The sequence below is a fragment of the Phacochoerus africanus genome, chromosome 3 (assembly GCF_016906955.1).
Source record: "Phacochoerus africanus isolate WHEZ1 chromosome 3, ROS_Pafr_v1, whole genome shotgun sequence".
Classification (NCBI taxonomy): Eukaryota; Metazoa; Chordata; class Mammalia; order Artiodactyla; family Suidae; genus Phacochoerus; species Phacochoerus africanus.
This window is the reverse complement of record NC_062546.1, coordinates 196717907-196742191: the sequence shown is the minus strand read 5'-3', so window position 1 is coordinate 196742191 and position 24285 is coordinate 196717907. Positions and strand designations below refer to the sequence as shown.

The 24285-nt window shown below is 45.1% G+C and overlaps 1 protein-coding gene and 1 pseudogene across 7 annotated transcripts in view; one reads left to right on the top strand and one right to left on the bottom strand.

Annotated features, from left to right (window-relative positions):
- Positions 1-24285, top strand: part of SP110 (SP110 nuclear body protein) — a 51260-nt gene that overhangs the window by 13003 nt on the left and 13972 nt on the right. For 4 of the 7 annotated variants that reach the window (XM_047773739.1, XM_047773734.1, XM_047773733.1 and 1 more), the window contains exons 6-10: positions 975-1052; positions 3309-3377; positions 5856-6005; positions 10382-10465; positions 13595-13660. In XM_047773739.1, the coding sequence (XP_047629695.1) occupies positions 975-1052; positions 3309-3377; positions 5856-6005; positions 10382-10465; positions 13595-13660 (447 nt within the window). The remainder of the gene's footprint in view (positions 1-974; positions 1053-3308; positions 3378-5855; positions 6006-10381; positions 10466-13594; positions 13661-24285) is intronic. The other 3 variants (XM_047773737.1, XM_047773736.1, XM_047773738.1) reach the window with 2 other exon arrangements.
- On the bottom strand, positions 8181-8772 carry LOC125122342 (glucosamine 6-phosphate N-acetyltransferase-like; annotated as a pseudogene).

Sequence of the window (24285 nt, the reverse complement as noted above, 5' to 3'; positions counted from 1 at the left end):
GAAAGGCAACAAATGATTTAAAAAGTCTAATGACTGCTTTCCTGCTGCCTCAGCTGTTCCTGTGCAAGCTGGAATTTGAGACGGATCTTTACATCACTGTGTAGACAAGGAAGTGACCGCCTTCTGTCAAGTCCTTCTGTCTTTCTTAGTGCAGCGAAAACTAGCAGAACTTTGTTTATTCTTGCCTAACATTCACTAGCAAGTACAGGCTGACCCTTGCTTTCATCCGGGGCCCTTGTGTATGGACATATATAAAGTACTTAACCTCCTACACTCTTTCTCAAGATGAAATAATTACAGATTCAGAAGTTCCGAAATATCCAACCACAGACATCTAAGCGGTAATGTGTCCTTTTGGAGTTCCCGTTGTGGTGGAATGAATCCACCAGTATCCATGAGATTGAGGGTTTGATTCCTGGCCTCGCTCAGTGGGTTAAGGATCCAACGTTGCCATGAGCTGGGGTGTAGGTCGCAGATGCGGCTCGGACCCTGTGTTGCTGTGGCTGTGGCATAGGCTGGTGGCTTCAGCTTCGATTAGACCCCTAGCCTGGGAACCTCCATATGCCCCAAGTGTGGCCTTAAAGAGAAGAAAAAGAAAGAAAAAAAAAGTGTGCTTTTCATATGGCAAAAACGTTTCCTCTCCCTGTGGCCGTCAGAATTCAAGGTCACCACTCAGACTAGGCTGCTGGGAGCCCTTGTGCTTTTCTTCCATTGAGGAAGGGACCCTCAGTGGCTCACCCTGAACCCTCTTCTGAGGGGCAGTTTTTCTCTGGTCCACTGTGATAGTCACACAGGTAACAGCAACCATAAGTTGATCACACTCCGGCAGAGCCAGGGGGCCCTGTAGACGGGCAGGTCCCCAGACCTGAGCCCACACCCGCTCTCCATCCTTCTGGTTCCCCCACTGATCTCCCTCAGCACTTTCTCAGTCCATGCTGCCTGCACTCTGAGATGGATTCTGTTTCTTTTGTCAGCGATAAAAGACGATTCTCCCAAACCACGTGACCCAGAGGAACTCCAAGAGGCCCCCAGGATGCCTCCCAACAAGAAAGGTAACCATTCATGGCAACATTTTTCGGAACCATGATCACTCTAAACCATTGCTCTAAACCCATGGTGAGATTTGAAAATAAGAGAGGAAATAATGTAGAAGAAAAAGAGTTTCAGTGGAGAGGGCACATTCAGCCTCATGTGTCCAAGAAAGTCTAAACCCCGGCTTTAGTGCAAAAGCAGGAGATGTTTTGAGAGAAGAGAGTTCTTTCACAGTGCCACGGCTCTGTTGGACTCCCGCTGCTCCCGTGTTACATGGTGTGGGGCAAGAACAAAGTGAGTAAACCAGCCATGGAAAGAGTAACACACTCTGTGCCCTTGAGGAGGAGGACCTGAAACTCACAGATAGATGGTCAGTTATTCAAACAGAGAAGCCGAAAGGTTTTTTGAGGGAGTTCCTGTCGTGGCTCAGTGGAAACGAATCTGGCCAGTATCCATGAGGATGGGGGTTCGATCCCTGGCCTTGCTCAGTGGGTTAAGGATCCAGCGTTGCTGTGAGCTATGGTGTAGGTCACAGATGGGGCTCGGATCTGGTGTTGCTGTGGCTGTGGTGTAGGCCTGCAGCTGTAACTCCAATTTGATCTCTAGCCTGGGAACCTCCATGTGCCATGGATGTGACCCTGAAAAACAAAAACAAAAACAAAAAAAAATTCCTCTGTGATTTCTTCCTTACAACTTTTTTCCTCTGCAGCTGTCCTTCAGTCTCATTGGATGACTGGTCCCTTGGCCTTTGCTTTTTCCAAGCCATCATCTGCCTTTTTTTTTTTCTGTCTTTTTGTCTTTTCTAGGACTGTACCCACGGCATGTGGAGGTTCCCAGGCTAGGGGTCTAATCGGAGCTGTAGCCACCTGCCTATGCCAGAGCCACAGCAACGCCAGATTCGAGCCCTGTCTGCGACCTACACCACAGCTCACGGCAATGCCGCATCCTTAACCCACTGAGCGAGGCCAGGGATCGAACCTGCAACCTCATGGTTCTTAGTTGGATTCGTTTCTGCTGCGCCACGAGAGGAACTCCACATCTGCCTTTTTTTCACCACCCTTCTTACCGGCATGGAATCCAGCATTCATCGTCTGGGGAAACCACTGCTGACAGCTTAACCACTCTGGCCTCTCTGTCTTTTCTGGAAATCTCTGGCAGGTCTTGGGGGAAACTCTTGTCTGCTTCCTGCACACAGCAGCTGCGATCAGGCACGACTGAGGCGAGGCACACAGCTCTGTGGCCTCAGGATTCCCCTGCAAACAATCCCTCCTTACCACATGACCATGCCACTTCCTGTGATGATCCTTTCAAACCTTGAGCTATTTTTTTTTCAAACTTCTGATGCCTCACTGCCTCCTTTTTGCTCAGCAATGGCCCTTCCTCCAATTTCACAGAAAAACATCATCTGGGAATTCCCTCACTTCCTGCTCCTACCCTGCAACTCCAGACTGCATCTGCCCCTCCTTTCCAATGCCTTCTTTCTCTCCAAGGCAATGCTGACAGTATCTATGCTTCCCTCTCTTTCCTGAGAATTAAGCATCTCCCTCTCCCAAGGATCTTCATTCAGCTCGCGCCCAAGCCTGTCACACAGTCAGAAAAGGAACGTTTTCTTGATCCTCGTCTCACTTCGGTGGCCTCTATAGCTCTCCCTCCACTTCACAGCCCAACTTCTAGAAATGTGTTACCTAAACTTACTGTCTCCGTTTCTTCCCATTGTGGCTCAGAGGGTTAAGAACCCGACATAATCTCTTTGAGGATGCTAGTTCGACCCCTGGCCTTTCTCAGTGATTTAAGGATCCCGTGTTGCTGCAAACTGCAATGTAGGTGGCAGATGCGGCTCAGAACTGATGTGGCTGTGGCTGTGGCTGTGGCTGTGGTGTAGGGTTCAGCTGCAGCCCTGATTTGACCCCTACTAGCCTGGGAACTTCTGTTTGCTAAAGGCGTGGCCATAAAAAGGAAAAGAAAAATAAATAAAATTTCAGCATCACCCAGCAGGTTAAGGATCTGGCATTGTCAGCAGTTTGGTTCATTGTCAGCAGTTTGGCTCACTGCTGTGGCATGGGTTTGATCCTTGGCCTGGGAATTTTCACATGCCATGGGCACAACCAAAAAAAAGTTTTTTTTTTGTTTTAATTTCAGCATCACCTAAGGTCACCAATGACCTCGTAGCCACTGTGTTTTGAAGACCAAATGTAAAAGCTAAAAACTGTTGACATACAAGGTTGGTAGATCAATGTCTATAGCTACAAAAGATGGTCTGTAACCTTTTTCTTTAGGAAAGAAGAAAAAAAGATGTATCTGGGCAACCCCCAAAAGAAGACACAAGAAAAAATGCCTCCCAAGAGGTAAGATGAGAGGGGGCTGGAGGTAGTTCGTGCTTGTCCACCAAGGTGTGGGAGGTAGGATTTTATTCTAAATGCAATGGGGAATCCCTGAAGAGATCGAATCAGGGAAGTGACATAATCCAATTCTAAACTTGGCAAGACCAATTCTGGTGCTATGTAAAGAATGAACTGGATATAGAAAACACCAGAAACAGGGCAACCCTTTAGAGGACAGATACCTCGGGAGTTGACAGCAGCTTGGATTCAGATCGGGCAGTGGAGATGGAGAGATCTAGTCAGGATCAGTTTGCAGGTAGAGCTGACAAGACCTGGTAAATTAGAAGCTGAGGATGAGAGGGAAACATTAAGGCTTGCTCTTCGATTTCTGGCTTAAGTGGCTGGTAGAATGGTGGTACCATTGGTGAAAGAGAATGCAAATATATGAGGGGGATTTTTTCTCAAATCCAATTATTAGCCTATTCATTTCAAGATCTGTGCTAACTAACTGTGCATTTGTACCAAGTATGAGCCTTGTCTGAATTGAGAGGCTCTGGAGATGTTAGCCCCCCCACCCCTTGCAGAGGGACGTTTTTTGATGTATGAACATTGCAGAAACACAAAGCACCTGGGTCAAAGAAAAGAATTCTTTATTGATAGTCACAACCAGCTCAGTATTGCAGCATTTATCCCCCACACACAGACCCCCAGGCATGAGAAAAGAACTGATGAATTCTTTCTCTACGAGTGGCGGATTGCACCCCATAGACAAAAGAGAAAGAAGGATGGATTTTCTGTTTATGTGCAGGACTGGGACAGCCATGCTCCTCCCCTCCGAAAGGAGAAAAAAAATCTTTTGCTGCTTTGAGATAAGATTGAAAAGATCCTGGGTCCTCACCCTAATGTGGGAGAATTTAAATGCTTCTTTCCCAGAGTCAGAGAAACCCCGGGTGTCTCCATCTTTTATTAAAGATATCTCCAAGTTCTGGGCTTCATCCCTTTTGAAATATAAACACCTAGGAATTCCCATTGTGGCTCAGGGGTTAATGAGTCTGACTAGCATCCATGAGGATGAGGGTTCCCTTCCTGGCCTTGCACAGTGGGTTAAAGATCTGGCGTTGCCGTGAGCTGTGGTGTAGGTCGCAGACATGGCTTGGATCCCGCATTGCTGTGGCTCTGGCATCGGCAGGTGGCTATAGCTTCGATTTGACCCCTAGCCTGGGAACCTCCATATGCCGCGGCTGTGCCTTAAAAAGCCAAAAAAAAAAAAAAAAAAAGAAAGGAAAGAAAGGAAGAAATATAAACACCTAGGGATAGAGTCTCCAGTATTCCTGGTTCTTTGGGAACTTAGCCCTGGCTGTAATTATTTGGCCATGTCAGGAGATGAAAAATTTTATGACCTTTTAGGATTAGACAGCACTTAACTAGCCCCCAATCCAATTTCTACGGTGTAGGAAAAGTAAAATATTTCTGGGGGAAGTGAGAGCAAACATCCCCTATTTTTATACCGTATGCATTTTCATGTCTCAGGAGGCTAGGGCTGGTTACAGAAGTGCTGAGAAATCAAGGAAACTTAATTTCCCCACAGTATGTCAATTTGGCACCCAATAAAAAATCTGGCCCAAAGATACAAATATAGAGTTTATTTGATATTTATATCCAGATCCATAGGAGAAGAGAGCCCGAAAGCTAAGCCCACACACACACCTCCCCTCACCTGCTGGTAAATCCTCTAAGGTCTCAGCCTCACTCTCCTTGCAAGGCCCCTGACTCTCAATTCTTTGGTACCTTACACTCTCCCCACTGGAGGTACCCAGGCATCCCGATTTCCCCTGCCTCCTGTACTGCACACAGGCCCTAGGGAACCTGGAAAAGTGCTCTGCAAGACTCCTCTGCTGAAACAGACCATCTGGCTGTGTTTCCTTGAATGTGGCTCCTTCTGGCAGCAGGGGTCACAAGCCAAGAATCGGGAAACAAGTCCCCCCAAATTTAGCTGGTTGATTTCTACAGGTTGCACAGAGAGTGAGAGCAGATGGTGAATTGGGGGGAAAGAAAGGCACACACCATAACAAAATATATCAAAAAAAAAAAAAAGGAGTTCCTGTCATGGTGCAGTGGAAACAGATCCGACTAGGAACCATGAGGTTTCGGGTTCGATCCCTGGCCTCCCTCAGTGGGTTAAGGATCTGGTGTTGCTGTGAGCTGTGGTGTAGGTCACAGACATGGCTTAGATCTGGGGTTGCTGTGGCTGTGGTGTAGGCCGGTGGCTACAGCTCCGATTAGACCCCTAGCCTGGGAAACTCCATATGCCATGGATGCAGCCCTAAAAAGACAAAAAAAAAAATGTAATGGCAGAGAAGTAGCAGGAGAAAAATGTGGCACGCGGGACAGAGACCTCAAAGTGTGGGGCCGGGAGCATGAGAAGAGATGTCACTATTAGGGGAAGGAGGAGGGCCACTGGAAACCCAATTAAAACTCTTTACAAATCACTCTTTGCCCCAGAGGCAGCCTTACCTGGCCATGGAATCCAAGAGAAGCTCCAAGGGGTGGATCAGGAGACTCAGAGGAAGGATGACTCAACCGGGAACGCAGAGGTCATGACAAGGGCCCCCAAGACAAAGACTAAATGTGCCCGAACACTGAAACCAGAGGGTAAGGCTGGTGATGTAATTTGTCATCTGAATGCTCAGTGTGGGAGGGTCTCTCCTGCAGCCCCAAATAAACCACCTACTTGTGACCACAAACAACATATTTTTATGAAAAACAGTTTCCAAATACAAAAATTAGTTAAGGGAGGGCCTCATTTTGCATTTTCGCAGATCTCTTTAAATGTCTACCTTAATCAAAGACAGCTGGATTCTTTTCAAGAACGATGTCTTGACTATCTTTGCAACGGGCTTCCTTAATACGTTGGTATATATCTTTATCATATTTATCGAAATCTGAAGGGGAACGTTTTTAATAACATCAATCTATATCCTGTGACCAATAGCTTTCTATTTTTACCCTTTCTTTTAATTTATTTTTTCTTAATTGAAATATGGCTGATGTGCAATATGAGGTGCAGTTCAGGTGTACTGCATGGTGATTGCGGCATCTGCTGTGAAATGATCACCACAGTGAGTCTAGCAACCACCTGTCCCCAAACAGAGTGAGTGCAGGCTTATTGACCGTATTCTTTATGCCGTATATTACGCCCCGTGACTTACTTATTTCATAACCGGATGTTTGTCCTCTGAGTCCCCGTCACCTGCTCCCCACGCCCCCACCCCTACCAAGGACAGCTGGGTTCTTATCTCTGCTTCTGTATTCAGTTGTTGCCTTTGTGAAGCATCGGAAGAAAATCCAGCCTCACCCTGATCTTGAAAAGGGTGGATTCTGGAGTTCCCGTCGTGGCTCAGTGGAAACGAATTTTTGGATGCTAGTTATAGCATCCATGAGGACGTAGGTTCAATCCCTGGCCTCATTCAGTGGGTTAAGGATCCAGCATTGCTGTGAGCTGTGGTGTAGGTGGCAGTCGCAGCCTGGACCTGGCGTTGCTGTGGCTGTGGTGTAGACCAGCGGCCACAGCTCCGATTAGACCCCTAGCCTAGGCACCTCCACATGCCACGGGTAAGGCCCTAGAAAAGACCAAAAAAAAAAAAAGAAAAGAAAGACAGAAAGGAAAGGAAAGGGTGGAATCATTTAAGAGTCTTTTGAGATATTGGCAAATATTCATTTTTGATACTGCACCAAACTCAACAAGGGATAATTTCTTTTCTAACAAAAGACTATTATATGAACAGGTTTAATGCAACATGGAATGCAAAAGATTAGAACCATTAATAAAGTGTCTAATTCTTATTTCAACTTAAAAAATAGTTAAAATAAGTAAAATTAAATAGGAGTGACCGGAATAGTAGTACCATTATAATCACATTAAATAGAAAAGCTTCCATCAACATTTTTAGACTGTAGTAAATGTTGTATGATACATTTTCAAATCTTCCACTCAATTTTGTGGAAATTTTGTGGAAAAAATTTTGTAATCTATTTTTCATAAAAAATGTTACTCAGAAGAGAGGCTTCCCACACCCATGGAAAGATGAGAAATCAGGTTAGAAATACATAATATGCCAGAATTTACTAATTTACTGTTAAAAAGTACTTCTTCGATATTTTAAACAAATGCGTAATTACGGTATTTCACATGGTACGAGACAGATGGTACTTTAGCTACAGTAGATTTACGTCAACTTTCAGATGTACATTTCAATTGTCACATTGTATATGCTAATTTTCATTTTACTTCTTTTAAAAGCTGAGCAAGTTGGTTGCCAGTATCATATTAAGATCGACGAATGTTGGTCTGCACTACATTAGTTATCATATATCTAACATCCAATTTCATGTAGTATATGTGAAATGATACAGCCCTAATTGCTATTTAAATATATTTCTTTGAAACAAAAGTATTAATTTTATGAGTGTGATAATAAACAGCCTTATTCATTGTATGCTTTTTTTTTAACAAGCAGTACAGATAGCAGACATGTAACTCCTTCCTACCTATACTCTGACTACTAAGAAATGAAGCCAAACTTTAGAAAAACACAATGCAAGAAAAGATTGTTAAAAATATACCCCTTTGGTTAAAAACCATCCCCTTTATAATATTCATTTGTAGTCTAAACTCACAGCATGTCCCACCAGCCCAAAGTACTCTTCTTAATGTCATTATGCGTGTGTTTTACAATATTTTTCTCAATCCAGTATTTATGGAGGTCCCTGAGTTGGCAGCAACAAAATATTTTAGACCCCAGGAAGAGTACATAGAGCCTTGTTGTACTAGCTCCTTTGACAAACGTCTTTCATAAAAGATTGCTGCTTTAGAAACCGCCTCCGCGTGTAGTTTTCTTCAGATACTGTCTATCCAAACTTTCTGTAGAAGCCAGCACTCTGTGGTAGGCATTCAAGGGTAATCTTATAACAGTCCAGGTTCTTGCTTAGCAAAGTAAGGGGGGATAATAACAAATTTGCCAAGCTGCTCTCCTCTGCATTCATCACTAACAGCAACATCTACTCTTCCTCTCTTCGCACAAGAATGGATGATTTATGCTCTGTCATCAGAGCTGCTGTAGCAAGCAACGCTCTGTCCTGGAGTCACATCTTCTACGACAGTAGCATCAGAGTCCCCAGATCTCTCCATGTGCTCCAAAGATTTCATAAATTGTTCCGGGTTAACAACGCCGGTCCCTGTCGGCTGACCTAGTACCTTAAAAAAACCTCTCTTGACATCAGCAGTACAAAGAAGCCTCAAAACCAGACCTTCTCCAGGATGTGTGGGGGAAGTGGCTGGAGAAAATGTAGCTGTATTCTGACCCCAGTCCACTTCTTTGAGCAGACTTGTGTCAAAGAGGGGCCTTTCATCAGGTTTCATCGTTGCAGTAAGGTCCTTAGAAGCCCGCAGTTGGCGCTCCTCTCCAGGCCTGTCGAACTCTCACCCACCCGGGTATACAGCACTGGATCCGGATCCGGCTTCAGCGCCAGCCCTGCCTCCTCTACCGCAAGCCAACAAGGGATAATTTCTTAAAGGTTCATTGTAACGTAGCGTCTGAAACCATATCAATGAGCTTTTTATACTTAGTTGCCATAGGATGTCTTATGCTATCTTGCACTTTGAATGTAGCTTCCACGACTCATGCCAGATTTTATTTATTTATTTTTTTTGTCTTTTTGCCATTTCTTGAGCCGTTCCCGAGGCATATGGAGGTTCCCAGGCTAGGGGTCGAATCGGAGCTGTAGCCACCGACCTATACCACAGCCACAGCAATGTGGGATCCGAGCTGAGTCTTCGACCTACACCACAGCTCACGGCAACGCCGGATCCTTAAACCACTGAGCAAGGCCAGGGACCGAACCCACAACCTCATGGTTCCTAGTTGGATTCGTTAACCACTGCGCCACGATGGGAACTCCTCATGCCAGATTTTAAAATATTATAAACAGTTGAAAAATGTCGATGCCCTGAATTTTACAGTGAGCTTGCCCCTCAAACACAAGTGTTGTTCTTGAGACAACCATGGTACTTCAAGATACAGCAAAACTGTTTTAGATGTGCTCCCTAGGTTTTCGCATAGACCATTAAAAAGAGGTGTCCCCATGGGTAGAAATTTCATAAAACTCATCATTTTAACGTTGCTCCGGAACATCCTTAAATGAAACTGGCTGTATTTGCTCACACTGGGGGAGTGGTGGTGGAGGATGCAATGCCTGCTCCTAAGGTTTGCGGACACCTCTTTGATTTGAACAGAGGCACTAGCATTTTTATCTGCCTTGGCTCTTGCTCCCCCTGTGCAAAGGTCAACATAGCGGGGGGGGGGAACAAAAAAACAAACACAAGGCAACGATTGTCTTATGATGAAAACAGTTTTGACCTTGAAGCTCTCCTGAAGGGGTTTTTGGGACTCTCCAGGGGTTTGTGACCTCACTTGGAACCTCAGAGTCTCAGTTGACTGCCCCCACTGGACAGTCGCCTTAGCCGAGGGACCACTGCTGACCAGCTTTGCTCCGCTTCTCCCCCAGTAGCACAGCCCCCATGCTAGAAGCGTTCTCAGGAGGGCATCGTGGATGCTCCAGTCTTCAGCTCCAGAGCCTGCAGGATCCTTCATGGGTCTCTGGGAGATTCCCCAGCAGCTTTGCAGAGGGCTTCTCTCTCTGCTCTTTCTCTCTTTCTTTGTAGAGCCACGCTTGTGGCATATGGAAGTTCCCAGGCTAGGGGTCTCATCAGAGCTATAGCTGCCGGCCTACACCCCAGCCACAGCAATGTAGGATCCGAGCTACGTCTGTGACCTACACCACGGCTCACCACAATGTGGGGCCCTTAACCCACTGAGTGAGGCCAGGGATCGAACCCTCATCCTCATGGATACTAATCGGGTTCGTAACCCACTGAGCCGCAACAGGAGCTTCCTTTCCAGGGAGCATTTAATGAGATCTGAGATGACTGTTTTTTTTGTTTGTTTGTTTTGTTTTGTTTTTTTGGTCAGAGACCACTGATGACATTCCAGAAGTGGTTGAAGGAAAGAGACCCCAGGAGCCACCCAGCAGGCCAACAAGAACCGCGAATAAAGGTGAGGAGTTGCAAGTCTCAGAGGGGAGAGCCCAACGTTAGAGCGGATTTACTCGGAGTCAGAGTTTCTCAGCCATTTTTCTCCCCCATTATCACTGCCCCAGGGAGCCCACTTAGCTGTTTTTTGAATCATGAGCCCCACCCCTCAGGATATTCTAACACCGCAGTATATTATATATCCATTCAAGTACTGGATAGATTTACTTGTGCTTTATGCATAAAACGAGTACGTTTTTTCACCCCCAAGAATCAATCTGGGGGCAGCTGACCCCTGCCAAGTATTCATGCTCTAAGTATATCCGTGGTACTTCACTGCGTGCCAGGCCAGCAGGTTTTCCCCTAAGATCCCACGTTCCATGTTTCTCACAGGATCTTTCCGGGGAAAGTGAGAACAGCTCTTCATAAATACAAATGTAATGCCGTGATCAGGCACGAGCACCTGACCTGGCTGTGGGCGTGCCCTGGTCAAACATGCACATTAATTCTCTCCTCATCATCCCTGTCATTGCTCGCATGGCTGCCACCATCCTTGGAGCAGGAGAAAAACACGGAGTATACACACACACACACACACTCACAGATATATGTGTGTGTGTGTATATATATATACACACACACATTCTTTACATATATGTCTCTTTATCTATATACATTCTTTTTTCTGTCTTTCTGTCTTTTTAGGGCTATACCCTCAGCCTATGGAGATTCCCAGGCTAGGGGTCTAATCAGAGCTGTAGCCGCCGGCCTACACCACAGCCACAACAATGTAGGATCTGAGCCGCGTCTGCGACCTACACCACAACTCAGAGCATTGCAGGATCCTTAACCCACTGAGCGAGGCAAGGGATCAAACCCTCAACCTCTTGGTTCCTAGTTGGATTCGTTTCCACTGCTCCACGATGGGAACTCCCTATACATTGTGTGTGTGTGTGTGTGTGTGTGTGTGTGTGTAGGCTCATAGTACATGGTCTAATCTATAAACATTTTTTCTCACTGTGTCTGTGTTATCCATTATCTATTTTCCTTTTTCAATTTTTTGGTTATATAGCACATTACTATCTGATTAACAATTTGTTTAAATAATAACCTGCTGGTGCTAAGTTGGGCTATTCCAGTTTTTATATGGAAACAGGAATCATGTTGCCTATACTGGTATCTTTGCCCACTTGTCCAATAATGTCCTCAGAATTAATTTCTAAATGAGAGATTATGTGTTTAGAGTCTGTATATCTTAAGTTTCCTGTGTTATTAAAGTGTCCTCCAGAAAGTGTAATTGTTTATATTCCCTTTAATAACACACAAGCTCGTTAACTATATCCTCACCAACCCAGACATGGTAAGACTTTAAAAATTTGGGTATAGTTAAAACCAAACAATGCTTTTTAAAAAAAAAAATTATTGGTGTACTAGGGAGTTCCTGCTGTGACTCAGTGGTAACAAACCTGACTAGTATCCATGAGGACACAGGTTCGATTCCTGGCCTCGCTCAGTAGGTTAAGGATCTGGTGTTGCTATGGCTATGGCTGTGGCTGTGGCGTAGGCTGGCGGCTACAGCTTGGATTAGACCCCAAGCCTGGAAACTTCCATATGCCGTGGATGCAGCCCTAAAAAGACAAAAACATTTAAAAAATTAAAAAACAAAGTTCTCAGTCTTCAAAAAAAAAATCATTGGTGATCTAAAGGTCCTTTTTAACTAAATTTGTCCTTTGTAGTTCCTTAAACCTCTCAAGTTATGCTCTTTGCCCACTATCTTAGCGTACCGTTCATCTTTCACCCTTTCTATTAAGAATATTAACCCCCTAATTTACATGTACTGGAATTTTCCCCTTTTTTCTTTTAATGCTGTGGGGTTGTTTTTTGAAGTATAGGCATTTAAAACTTTTTTAATTTTTAGATTAAAGTATAATTGATTTACAACGTTGTGTCAATTTTTGCTGACAGCAAAGTGACTAAGTTATAGATATATATATATAACAACATATATATATATAAAATTTCGTGTGTATATATATTCTTTTTTAAAATATTATATTTTAAAATATATATATAACATATATAAAACAGTGTGTGTATATATATATTCTTTTTTAAAATATTACATTTTGAAAAAATATATATATATAAAACTTAGTGTGTGTATATGTATATATTCTTTTCCATTATGGGCTATCCCAGGAGGCTGGATATAGTTCCCTGTGCTATAAAGTATGACATTGCTATTTACCTTTTCTAAATGTAATAGTTATTTGCATCTACTGACCCCAAACTCTCAGGCCACCCCTCTCCCTCTCCCCTCCCCCTTGGCAACCGCAAGTCTGTTCTCTACATCTGTGAATCTGTTTCTGTTCTATAGACAAGTTCATTTGAGCCACATTTTATATTCCACATATAAGTGATATCATATGGTATTTGCCTTTCTCTTTCTGACTCACTTCACTTCGTATGATAATCTCTAGTTCCATCCATGTTGCTGCAAATGGCATGATTTCATTCTTGTTTATGGCTGAGTAGTACTCCATTGTGTGTGTGTGTGTGTGTGTGTGTGTGTGTGTGTGTGTGTGTGTGTGTGGTGTGAGACATCTTCTTAATCTATTCATCTGTTGGACATTTATGTTGTTTCCATGTCTTGGCTATTGTGAATAGTGCTGCTATGAACATAAGGATGCAGGTATCTTTTTGAATCATAGTTTCGTCCATATATATACTCTGCAGTGGGATTGCAGTAACAGAGGGTAATTCTAATTTTCACTTCTCAAGAATCTCCATACTGTTTTGCATAGTGGTTGCATTAACTTACATTCCCACCAGCATTCCCGCCGTGGCTCAGCAGAAACAAATCTGACTGGCATCCATGAGGGTTCGATCCCTGGCCTCACTCAGTGGGTTAAGGATCCAGTGATGCCATGAGCTGTGGTGTAGGCCGCAGACCCAGCTCGAATCCCACATTGCCATGGCTGTGGCGTAGGCTGGCAACCACATCTCCGATTTGACCCCTAATCAGGGAACCTCCATATGCCGTAGGTGCGGCCCTAAAAAAAAAAAAAAAAAAAAAAAGACAAAGAAGTATTGACAATTCAAGCTTATAGATTGAGATATATAGCCATAATAGAGGATTTTCTTTTCTGTTTAGGAAAGGAAAGAAACATATATAGCTGCTCAAGTTCCAAAAAAAGACAGAAAAAAAGTCTCCCACAAGGTAAGCAAGAAGGATGAAGTCACCACTCCCTCAGCGTTCATCAGAGTCCTCACTTGGCCATCAGCACAGCCTCCTCTCCAGCCACATGGCCACCTGTGTGTCACTAGAGCACAGCCAGCCCCATCTCGACTCCTAGGCCATCCCATCAAGGACCCCTTCTCTCAGTAGGAGAACCACGTTTGTTCCAACAGGCGTCTTCTCTCTTATCTTGGGAAGGAAGGGACTGGACATGGACAGGAGACATCAGACAGTTTTGAGATTAGAGCTGTGTCCAGTTCAAGGTCCGAACTAAGAAGAAAAGACCAAGCAAACCAGAACGTGCAGGCAGGATTCGGACTCCCAGTCCCAAACTGGAGTGAGATGTGCGGTCACCAACCGAGCAGAACCACCTGAATTAATGCTTAGCATGTACTGACTCCGTGCATGCAAATAATGTTAATTTCAGTATAAGAAACAAAAGCTTCTGCAGAGAGTTAGTCTCAGCCCCAGATTGGGGAATGTTTGATTGCGTAGTGAAAAAAAAAAAAGAAACAAAAGCTTCTGTAACTCTGCTCTCTCCTGGATCCTGCTTTGCGCCTTTCTGTCCTCATCACCTGTTCTCCAATCCTCCCTCCTCCTCTTTCCCCCTCCCTTCTCCTTCTTTGTTCTTTAGTTCAAGGTGTGCCAGTAGGTGGGGCTTCTCTGGGATCCCCAGCCCTTATGAGGGAACGGGGCACCTGGGAGGGACTCTCAGCCAAGTATGAATCATAACACGCACTTCACTGCTCTGGACTTCCCCCCCACCCCCCCACTTTTCTGCTTGTTTCCAATACCCCTCAGTTGTGAGGATGGCCCGGGAGGGAACTCAGACCCCCTCTCTCACCTGCTCCCCTTGTCACTTTCTCCCAGCCCCACTCCCTCCTTGTCATGTGCTAAGTTTTCTCTCTCCCCCCACCTTTGTTTCAGGGCCACACCCAGGGCATGTGGAAGTTCCCAGGCTAGGGGTCGAATCAGAGCTGGAGCTGCCGCCCTATGCTGCAGCCACAGCAATGCCAGATCCTTAACCCACTGAGCGAGGCCAGGGATTCAATCCCCATCCTCATGGACACTAGTCAGGTTCTTAACCTGCTGAGCCACAAGGGGAACAAACCTGAGTTTCCTCTTCTGCCACTTCTGAGAAAACTTGACATTCAGCCCTCCAAGCTTCGCTTGTTGATCTAGAAAGGTAATTTTTGGAAATTCCCTTTCATGCTCAACAAATTCTATGTTTCAGAATTTTGTGTAGCAGCTCCAAAACCATCTCCCGAGCAGTTTCTGTGTGGTTCTAGTCAGCATCTGCCCTTTCCCTGAAACTGATTGATTGAATAATTCGGGAACCCTGGACGTTATAATTTGTAAGAATGAAAAATGTTTAATTCTAATATTTTCTGAAACATGCTGCCTGTGACATGTTCATTCCACAAAGATGAACTGAGTTGGCCTGTGTGCCAGGTGCATGTCCCAGGTTCAGAGGACTTAGCAGTTGGAAAAAGAGACAGAACCCCTGCCCTCATGGAGCTGAAGTTCTCGTTGACACACATATAATGAATAGTCAGAAAGAGGAGTGGAAGGGGAAAAAAGAACCAGGAGTCTGGTGGGGAAAGATACGCAAGGAGAAAAGAGAGGCGTGATTATGGAGAAAGAGCAAGATAAGGGTGAGGCAGGAGTTCCCTGGTGGCTCAGTGGGTTAAGGATCCGATATTGTCACTGCAGTGGCTTGGGTCACTTCTGTGGGGGGTTCGATCCCTGGCCCAGGAACTTCCACATGCCACAGGCATGGCCAAAAGAAAAGTGAGGCAGGGGTTACAGAGATCTCAAAGTGTGAGGACTGGGAGCATGAGAAGGTCACTAATGAGGGGAGGGGAAGGCCACTGGGACCCCAGTTAAAACTATTCACAGGGGCAGCCTTATCTGGCCATGGAATCCAAGAGGAGCTCCCAGGGGTGGGTCAGGAGGCTCAGAGAAAGGATGACTCGACCGGGAACACAAAGATCATGACAAGAGCCCCAAAGACAAGGACTGACTGTGCCCGAACGCCCTCCACGGAGGGTATTTCTGGTGACGGACTCACCCTTGAATGCTCGGCGTGGGAGGTCTCTTGTGGATGAGTAAAGTCACTTACTAGCAGCAGGAGGGAGAGGTGTAGACGAGAGGGACATGGGGACGGAGCACGTTCCTGCTGGTCTGAGTGGTTGTGGGAAGAAGTAGCTTGTTCCCCGGTGGGGGTCACCTCCCCTGTGCCCTGTGGACACGCATGACCGCTTCCCAGGGTCCACTCTTTCCACTGCACCCGGTAGAGTCACCGCTGCTCCACGGAGTCTGAGGGCTTCTCTCTGATTCAGGTGACCCAGTGATGGGAGTGGGGCCAGACCCCCAAGGGGACACTTTGTATGGATTATTTCCTAATCGTTTCTTTCTAGAAGTGAAGTAGACAGGTCAGTAAGTCTGTCTATTTAAAATGAGCACATGGTGGAGTGCCCATTGTGGCTCAGTGGCAACGAACCCAACAAAGATCAGTGAGGACTCAGGTTCCATCCCTGGCCTCGTTCAGTGGGTTAGGGATCCAGTGTTGCTCTGAGCTGTGGTGTAGGTCGCAGATGTGGCTCGGATCCTATGTTGCTGTGGCTGTGGTGTAGGCTGGCAGCTGTAGCTCCGATTTGACCCCCAGCCTGGGAATCTCCATATGCTGCAGGTACGGCCCTCAAAAGACAATAGATAAATAAATAAAATGAGCACATGGAGTTCCCATTGGTGCTCAATGGGTTAAGAACCTGACATAGTGTCTGTGAGGATGTGGGTTCAATCCCTGGCCTCGCTCAGTGGGTTAAGGATCAGGTGTAGCTGTGGCTGTGGTGTAGGCTGGCCTCTGCAGCTCTGATTCAACCTCTAGCCTGGGAACTTCCATATGCCACAGGTACTGCTCTAAAAAGAAAAAAGAGAATGAGCACATTATCAAATTGCTGCCAGTTTAGACTCCCGGGAACGTAATATGGACACACGCTTTTCCTTACAGCTTCACCAACCCTAAACATAACAAGACTTTTCTGTGTGCTGAACCGGAAGGCTTTTTGTACTTCTGTAGCATCCGTTGTGACTTCTCCTTTTTCATTTCTTATTTTGTTTATTTGGGTTTGTTCTCTCCTCTTCTTGGTGAGTCTGGCCAGAGGTTGGTCAATTTCATTTACTTTTCCAAAGAACCAGCTCTTGGTTTTATTGATTTTTTTTTTCTATAGTTTTTTGAATCTTTATTTTATTGATTTCTTCTCTGATCTTTATGATTTCCTTCCTTCTGCTGACTTTAGGTTTTGTTTGTTCTTCTTTTTCTAATTCATTTAGGTGGTGGGTTCAGTTGTCTATTTGAGGTTTTTCTTTTTTGAGGAAAGCCTGTATTGCTGTGAACTTCCTGCTGAGCCCTGCTTTGGCAGCATCCCATAGATTATGAGTTGTGTCTTCATTATCATTTGTCTCAAGGTATTTTTTAATGTCCTTCTTGATTTCCTCGTTGACCCATTGGTTTTTTAGTAGCATGTTGTTTAGTCTCCACGTAGTAAGTTTTTTCTCTTTTTTTTTTCCCTGTGGTTGATTTCTAGTTTGATGCCATTGTGGTCAGAGAAAATATTTGAAATAATTTCTATAGTCTTAAATTTGTTGAGGTTAGCTTTGTGCCCCAGTATGTGATCAATCCTTGAGAATGTTCCATGTGCACTTGAGAAGAATGTGTATTCTGATTGTTTTGGATGTAATGTCCTGAAAATGTCAATGAAGTCTCACTTTTCTATTGTGTCCTTTAGGATCTCTGCTGCTTTATTAATTTTCTGTCTGGAGGGTCTGTCCATTGATGTGAGTGGGGTGTTAAAGTCTCCTACTATGATTGTATTCCCATCAAGTTCTCCTTTTATGTCTGTTAGTATTTGTTGTAGGTATCTGGGTGCTTCTGTATTAGGGGCATATTGAACATAAAGGCTAAGAATGATATTTAATCAGTATTTCCCTTTGAATTGCTTTACACGCTGCTCATGGTTAAACGTGCTGTGGGGGGTGCAGGACTGCTCACCAACAGTTCAGAAGGTTAAACACCCCTGCCCTTTGGACTCAGGAATGGCCATGTGACGGGACATGAACAAAGAAATGTAGACAGAAGTGAGAGGGTCACTTCTAAGCCAAGGCTTCTTTCCAAAATGGGGGGAGGAGGGGCCGGAGTTCCCTTGTGGCTCATCAGGTTAAAGATTTGGCATTGCCATTGCAGCAGCTCGGGTTGCTGCCCCGGTGTAGTTTCCACCCCTGGCCCGGGAGCTTCCTCATGCCTTGAGAGCAACAAAAGCACGCGGGGGGCGGGGGGGGAGGCGCCAGTGGTCAGATAGTGACTAGTTTAGGCTTTGATGGTCATACTGTCTCTACTGCAACTACTCAGCACTGCCATTGGTTAAAAATATAAACAGAGACAAAAAGATAAATATGAACAAATAGTCCTGGATGTGTTCCAATAAAACATTAATTACAAAAACGGCAATTGGGTTGAGGGGTTCCCTTCATGGCTCAGTGGTTAACAAACCCAACTAGGATCCATGAGGACTCAGGTTCAATCCCTGGCCTTGCTCAGTGGGTTGGGGACCTGGCATTGCCGTGAGCTGTGGGGTAGGTCCCAGATGTGGCTCGGATCCCGTGTGGCTATGGTGTAGGCCAGCAGCTGCAGCTCCAATTTGATCCTAGCCTGGGAACCTCTATATGCCATGGGTGAGGCCTTGGGAAGCAAAAAAGAAAAAAAAAAGAAATTAGGTTGATTTGTCCCTTTGTTGACACTTGTAATAAACCACTGAGATTTGGGAAGGTCATAAATTACTGTGGCATTACCTAGCCTTTGTTTACTAAGATCCCTGTCTTAAAATTAGAACTTTTTCTTTTGAAGATCACCCCTTCAAACGTGCCCATTTTTATATATGACTCAATTTCTTATTTAAACAATTTGAAAAATTAACCCTTTGCTATTATCCCAATTTTCTTATTTTGTTTTTGTCTTTTAACTTACTTGAGAAGTTTTTGGCTAGGAAGACTTTTTTTTTTTTTTTTTTTTTGCCATACCCATGGCCTGTGGAAATTCCCAGACCAGGGATAAAACCCTCGCCAGAGCAGTGACAATGCTGGATCTTTAACCTGCTGAGCCACCAGGGGACTCCCTATGGAGATTTTTTATGTAGGCACATCAGTTAATTTTTTCCAGTATGGTTTATGGGGGAGTTTCTCGACTTCTGCACTATTGGTATCTGAGGGCAGATAAGTCTTTGTTGTGGGGACTGTCCTGTGCATTGTGAGATGTTTCCAACATCCCTGGCCTGTACCCATGAGCTGCCAGTGGCACCTGCCTCCCAGTCTGACAAACAGTTTCTTAACATTGCCAAGTATCCTCTATGGGGCAAAATCACCCAACATTGAGAATCACTGCTTTATGACCTGTATTCTTGCCTAAAAAGCCCTTTCTAGGTAATACTTATAAGGCTACATTCTTTTTTTTTTTTTTTGGTCTTTGCCTTTTCTAGGGCCACTCCTTCGGCATATGGAGGTTCCCAGTCTAGGGGTCTAATCGGAGCTGTAGCTGCTGGCCTATGCCATAGCCACAGCAATGTGGGATCCCGGCTGCATCTGCAACCTACACCACAGCTCACGGCAACACCAGATCCTTAACCCACTGAGCAAGACCAGGGAACGAACCTGCAACCTCATGGTTCCTAGTCGGATTCATTAACCACTGAGCCATGATGGGAACTCCCAAGGCTGCATTCTTTATTTACCTCTATTATTATTATTATTATTATTATTATTATTATTATTATTTTGCTTTTTCGGGCCACACCCATGGCATATGGAAGTTCCAGGCTAGGGATTGAATCATGGCCACAGCAACATGGGAACTGAGCCATGTCTGTCACCTACACCACAGCTCACGGCAACAGCAGACCCTTAACCCACTGAGCGAGGCCAGGGATCGGTCATTTGTCCTCATGGATCCTAAACAGATTTGTTTCCACTGAGCCACGACGGGAACTCCTTACCGCTATTATTTGTATTGAGTATATATACATATCCATGCTTAGTATATTGTTATACATGTGTATGTATTAACTTGTGAAAATTTGACTTCTGTATGTAATAGTTTTAACCTCCCTATCTATTGCCTTGGGCTTGCTGTTTATTTCTTAGTCAATGCTATGATTTTTCATTCATCAGGACTCATATCTGTCTTGTCTCCCCAAACTAGTAAGGAAAAAAAATTACTTAAAAATAGTTGACCAAAAAGAGAAAAAAAAAAGTTGACCTATAAAGCATGTAAATCCATGTTTCCAGTTGTAAATGACTATTCATTTTTTATATATTAGAAAAGAGGGGAAAAGATGTCTGTTCAGGGAGTTCCCATCATGGCACAGCATAAACGAATCCGACTAGGAACCCTGAGGTTTTGGGTTCGATCCCTGGCCTCGCTCAGTGGGTTAAGGATCGTGTTGCCATGAGCTGTGGTGTAGGTCACAGATGAAGCACTGATGCCGGCGAGTTACTATGGCTCTGGCATAGGCCGGTGGCTACAGCTTCCATTTGACCCCTAGACTGGGAACCTCCATATGCTGCAAGTGAGGCCCTAAAAAGAAAAAAAAAAAAAGCCAACCATGTTCCCATTTCTGGTGGGGTGGGCTTTTGCTTCCTGTGTTGGTCAGGGGTGAGCCCCCGCCCCTTGCTTCTGTGCTCTGTGCTCTGGTGTGTCTTGGGTCCACTGTCCTCGCCTCCTCCCTCCTCCTGGCATTCCTGTTCCTTCCGCTTTTATAATTTACTTCTGCATCATCTCTTGTCGCTCTCCCTTCCCTCTTTAGGCACCTGCCACACTGGCCTTTTCCCCCATTAACTTATTCCTGAGCGTGAGGTGTGCTCCCCAAGCTGGGGTCTACAGACTGCTGCCCTCTGCAAGCCGGCTTGTTGCAGTCTGCAAAAATAAAGAGCTTGTAAATCAGCTGTGGCTCTGAGCACACTGCTTCCCTAGCGAGACAGCAGTGCTCTGATGTCCTTGCGGGCTGAGCCTCACATTATGGCAGGGCAGCATCTTGAGCAGCGTGGTGGCACGTGGGGAAGAAGGCAGGCGCTTCAGTGTACGCTTGAGGAGTTAACACACAGGAAAAGCCCACAGGTACCCAGGCCCCAGGCCAAGAAACGGAATGTAATCCACGGCCGCACTCCAATCCCCACCCACACACCCAAGGGCAGGCACCAGGCTGATTTTCCTGAGCTTTCATCCTCCTTCCCGCTCAGGACCTGGGTCCTCTCGACTCCCTCCCCAAAGCCACGCTCTCATCCTTCCTCCTCCTCTGCTGCACAGCCTCAGACTTCACCTTTGTTCTGCGGGCAGGGGTAGGTCTCCCTGACATGCTTTTGTCACATGTGTAATTAACTGTGTACATTCTGTTCACTCCCTGCCGTCGAATGAGGTCAGTACATGGATCCGGCTCCCTCATTGCTCCTCGTCTCCTCTAGGCCCCAGAGTTTGTGCTGAATACTGTCAGATCAATACAGTATTCCTTCTTTCTCATCAAGTATGGATATCAATATTAGGACCACCGTGGACCCATACAAAGAACTTTGTAAACTAGAGGAAAAAAAAAAAAAAATCAGTACCTTCTTCCAGGCACTTGGGCTAGAGCTGGCCCGCGGAGTCTTGAAACGGGCACTTTTCTGCCCTCTGCTGGACAAATATGGGAAGTGTACAAATGGATTATGTCTCTGAGGTGACCAGGAGCCTGCCCCCCTCCAACATCCGCCCCAGCGCCCCCCACCAGCACCTTAAAAGGGGAATTCCTTGCTCAGTGCACATCCCACACAACCATATGCAGAGGCCCTGACAACAATGTAAGTGTGTACATCACTTTACAGTTAGCAAGGCATGTTGTTCTTTGCTATCATTTAATCTTCAAATAGAAAATTTTCAGCCCCTTTTGCAGATTCAATTAGAGCATAAAAGACTTGCATGAGCTGGAATCAAACTAGATGTTTTAATCCCAAGTCCTTTGTTCTTGGCAGTGCCTGTCGTGGCTCAGGGGTAACCCACCCTGCTAGTATCCATGATGGTGCAGGTTCAATCCCTGGCCCTGCTCCGTGGGTTAAGGATCCCTCATTGCTGTGAGCTCTGGTGTAGGTCACAGACGTGGCTTGGATCCCACATTTCTGTGGCTGTGCTGTAGGCTGGCAGCTGCTGCTCCAATTTGACCCCTAGCCCAGGAACGTCCTTATGCCTGGGGTGTGGCCCTAAAAAGCAAAGCAAAACAAAACAAAGTCCTTTGTTATTTACACTGAAAAAAAAAAATACCCCCTGGCCTTTTTAGGGAACACGGGTAGGAGGCAAGAGTCCAGGCAAACGTTGGCAGCTGTCCATCACCAACCACTTCTCCTGCCTCCTTAGCACGTGGCCCCGGCTTCGACTTCTGATTTAACGTCATGTCTCTGTGCAGTTATCAGTCGTGTGATGTAGTCTTGTTGAGGTGTTTCTTTCTTATACATAGGCAACATGTATTTAATACGCTGATGTGAGCTGTTTGTATATGCTGCATATTAAGCGCTTTATCAGTCACATCCTTTGCAAATGTTTTCTCCCACTCAGTAGGTCATCTTCATCTTGTCCATGTTCCCTTTGCTGTGCAAAAGCTTTTAAGTTTAATTAGGTCCCATTTGTTTATTTTCGCTTTTATTTCCTTTGCCTTAGGAGATGGATTTTTTTTTTTAAATGTTGCTACAATTTACGTCAAAGAATTTCTGCCTATTTTTTCCTCTAGGAGTTTTATACTATCCGGTCTTATGTTTAAGTCTTTAATCCACATTGAGTTTGTTTTTGTATAAGGTGTTAGAGAATGTTCTAATTTCATTCTTTTATGTGTAGCTGTCCAGTTTTGCCAGCCCCACTTATTGAAGAGGCTGTCTTTTCTCCATTGTATATTTTTGCCTCCTTAATTGCAGATTGACTATAAGTGCATGGATTTATTTCTGGGCTCTCTGTTCTGTGCCATTTATCTATGTGTCTGTTTTTGTGCCAGTACATTGCTGTTCTGATTACTGTAGCTTTGTAGTATTATCTGAACTCAGGGCATGTGATTCTGTTCTTTTTGTTTGTTTGTTTGTCTTTCTGTCTTTTAGGGCCGCACCCACATATGGAGTTTCCAAGGCTCGGCGTCGGTTGGGAGCTGTAGCCACCAGTCTATGCCAGAGCCACAGCAATGTGGGACCTGAGCCACATCTGTGACCTACACCACAGTTCATGGCAACACCAGATCCTTAACCCACATTGAGCAAGGCAAGGGATCAAACCCACAACCTCATGGTTCCTAGTAGGATTCATTTCCGCTGAGCCATGATGGGAACTCCTCCACACAAATTTTAAAATCATTTGTTCTAATTCTACAAAAACTGCCAGTTGGGATTTTGATAGGGATTGCATTGACTCCTTGCGTAGTGTGGCCATTTTAACAATATTAATTCTTGTGATCTGAGAACATGGTACACCTTAACGTCTGTTTGTGTCACCTTTAGTTTCTTTCATCAGTGTCATAGTTTTCTGAGTACAGGTCTTTTACCTCTTTAGGTAGGTTTAACCCTAGGTACTTTATTCTTTTGTATATGATGGTAAATGGGATTGTTTCTTTAATTTCTCTTTCTTTTTCTTTGACTTTTTTTGTCTTTTCAGGGCCGCTCCTGCGGCATATGGAGGTTCCCAGGCTAGGGGTCCAATCCAAACTGTTGCTGTGGGCCTACACCACAGCCACAGCAATGTGGGATCTGAGCTGGCTCTGTGACCTATACCACAGCTCACAGCAACGCCGGGTCCTTAACCCACTGAGCGAGGCCAGGGATTGACCCCACAACCTCATGGTTCCTAGTCAGATTCGTTTCTGCTGCACCATCACGGGAACTCCTAATTTCTCTTTCTGATAGTTTGTTTTAGTGTATAGAAATTCAGCAGATTTCTGTGTATTAATTTTGCATCCTGGGACCTTACCGAATTCACTGATGAGCTCTAGTGGTTTTCTGATAGTTGCTGAGCATTTCTGAGAGCATGGAAAAGTCGCTAAAGTCAGGACCCGCATGTCTAGATTCCAGCGCCAGCTCCACCTCGTAACAGTGTGGGGGCCACTGGGGATTCTGTCTCCACAATCTGCACCTGAGTCCCCCCACCTGTAAGATCATCATCATTGCCTTCCCCTTTCTTTCGCATTGTTGTGAGAATAAACAATCCAGTGTGTGCTGCTTCTTCCGTTCCCTTAACTAGTGCTTTTCCTCCAGCAACTCCGTCTCCCCTTGGGCCCTTTGTGTACAGATCAGAGAGCTCCAGATCTTTCCCCAGGCTGTCTCTCTCCTGGCATAAATTTCACCTGGTTCCTCATGGAGTTAGTCTTCCCCATCACTAGCTGGATTTTTTAAAAATTAAACTTATTTTTTGTTAGGGTATAGGTGATTTACAGTGTTGAGTCAGTTTCTGCTGTACAGCATAGTGACCAGTCATCCATACAGACATACACACATATATGTACACTCTTTTTCTCATATTATCTTCCATCATGTTCTGTCCTAAGAGACTGGATATA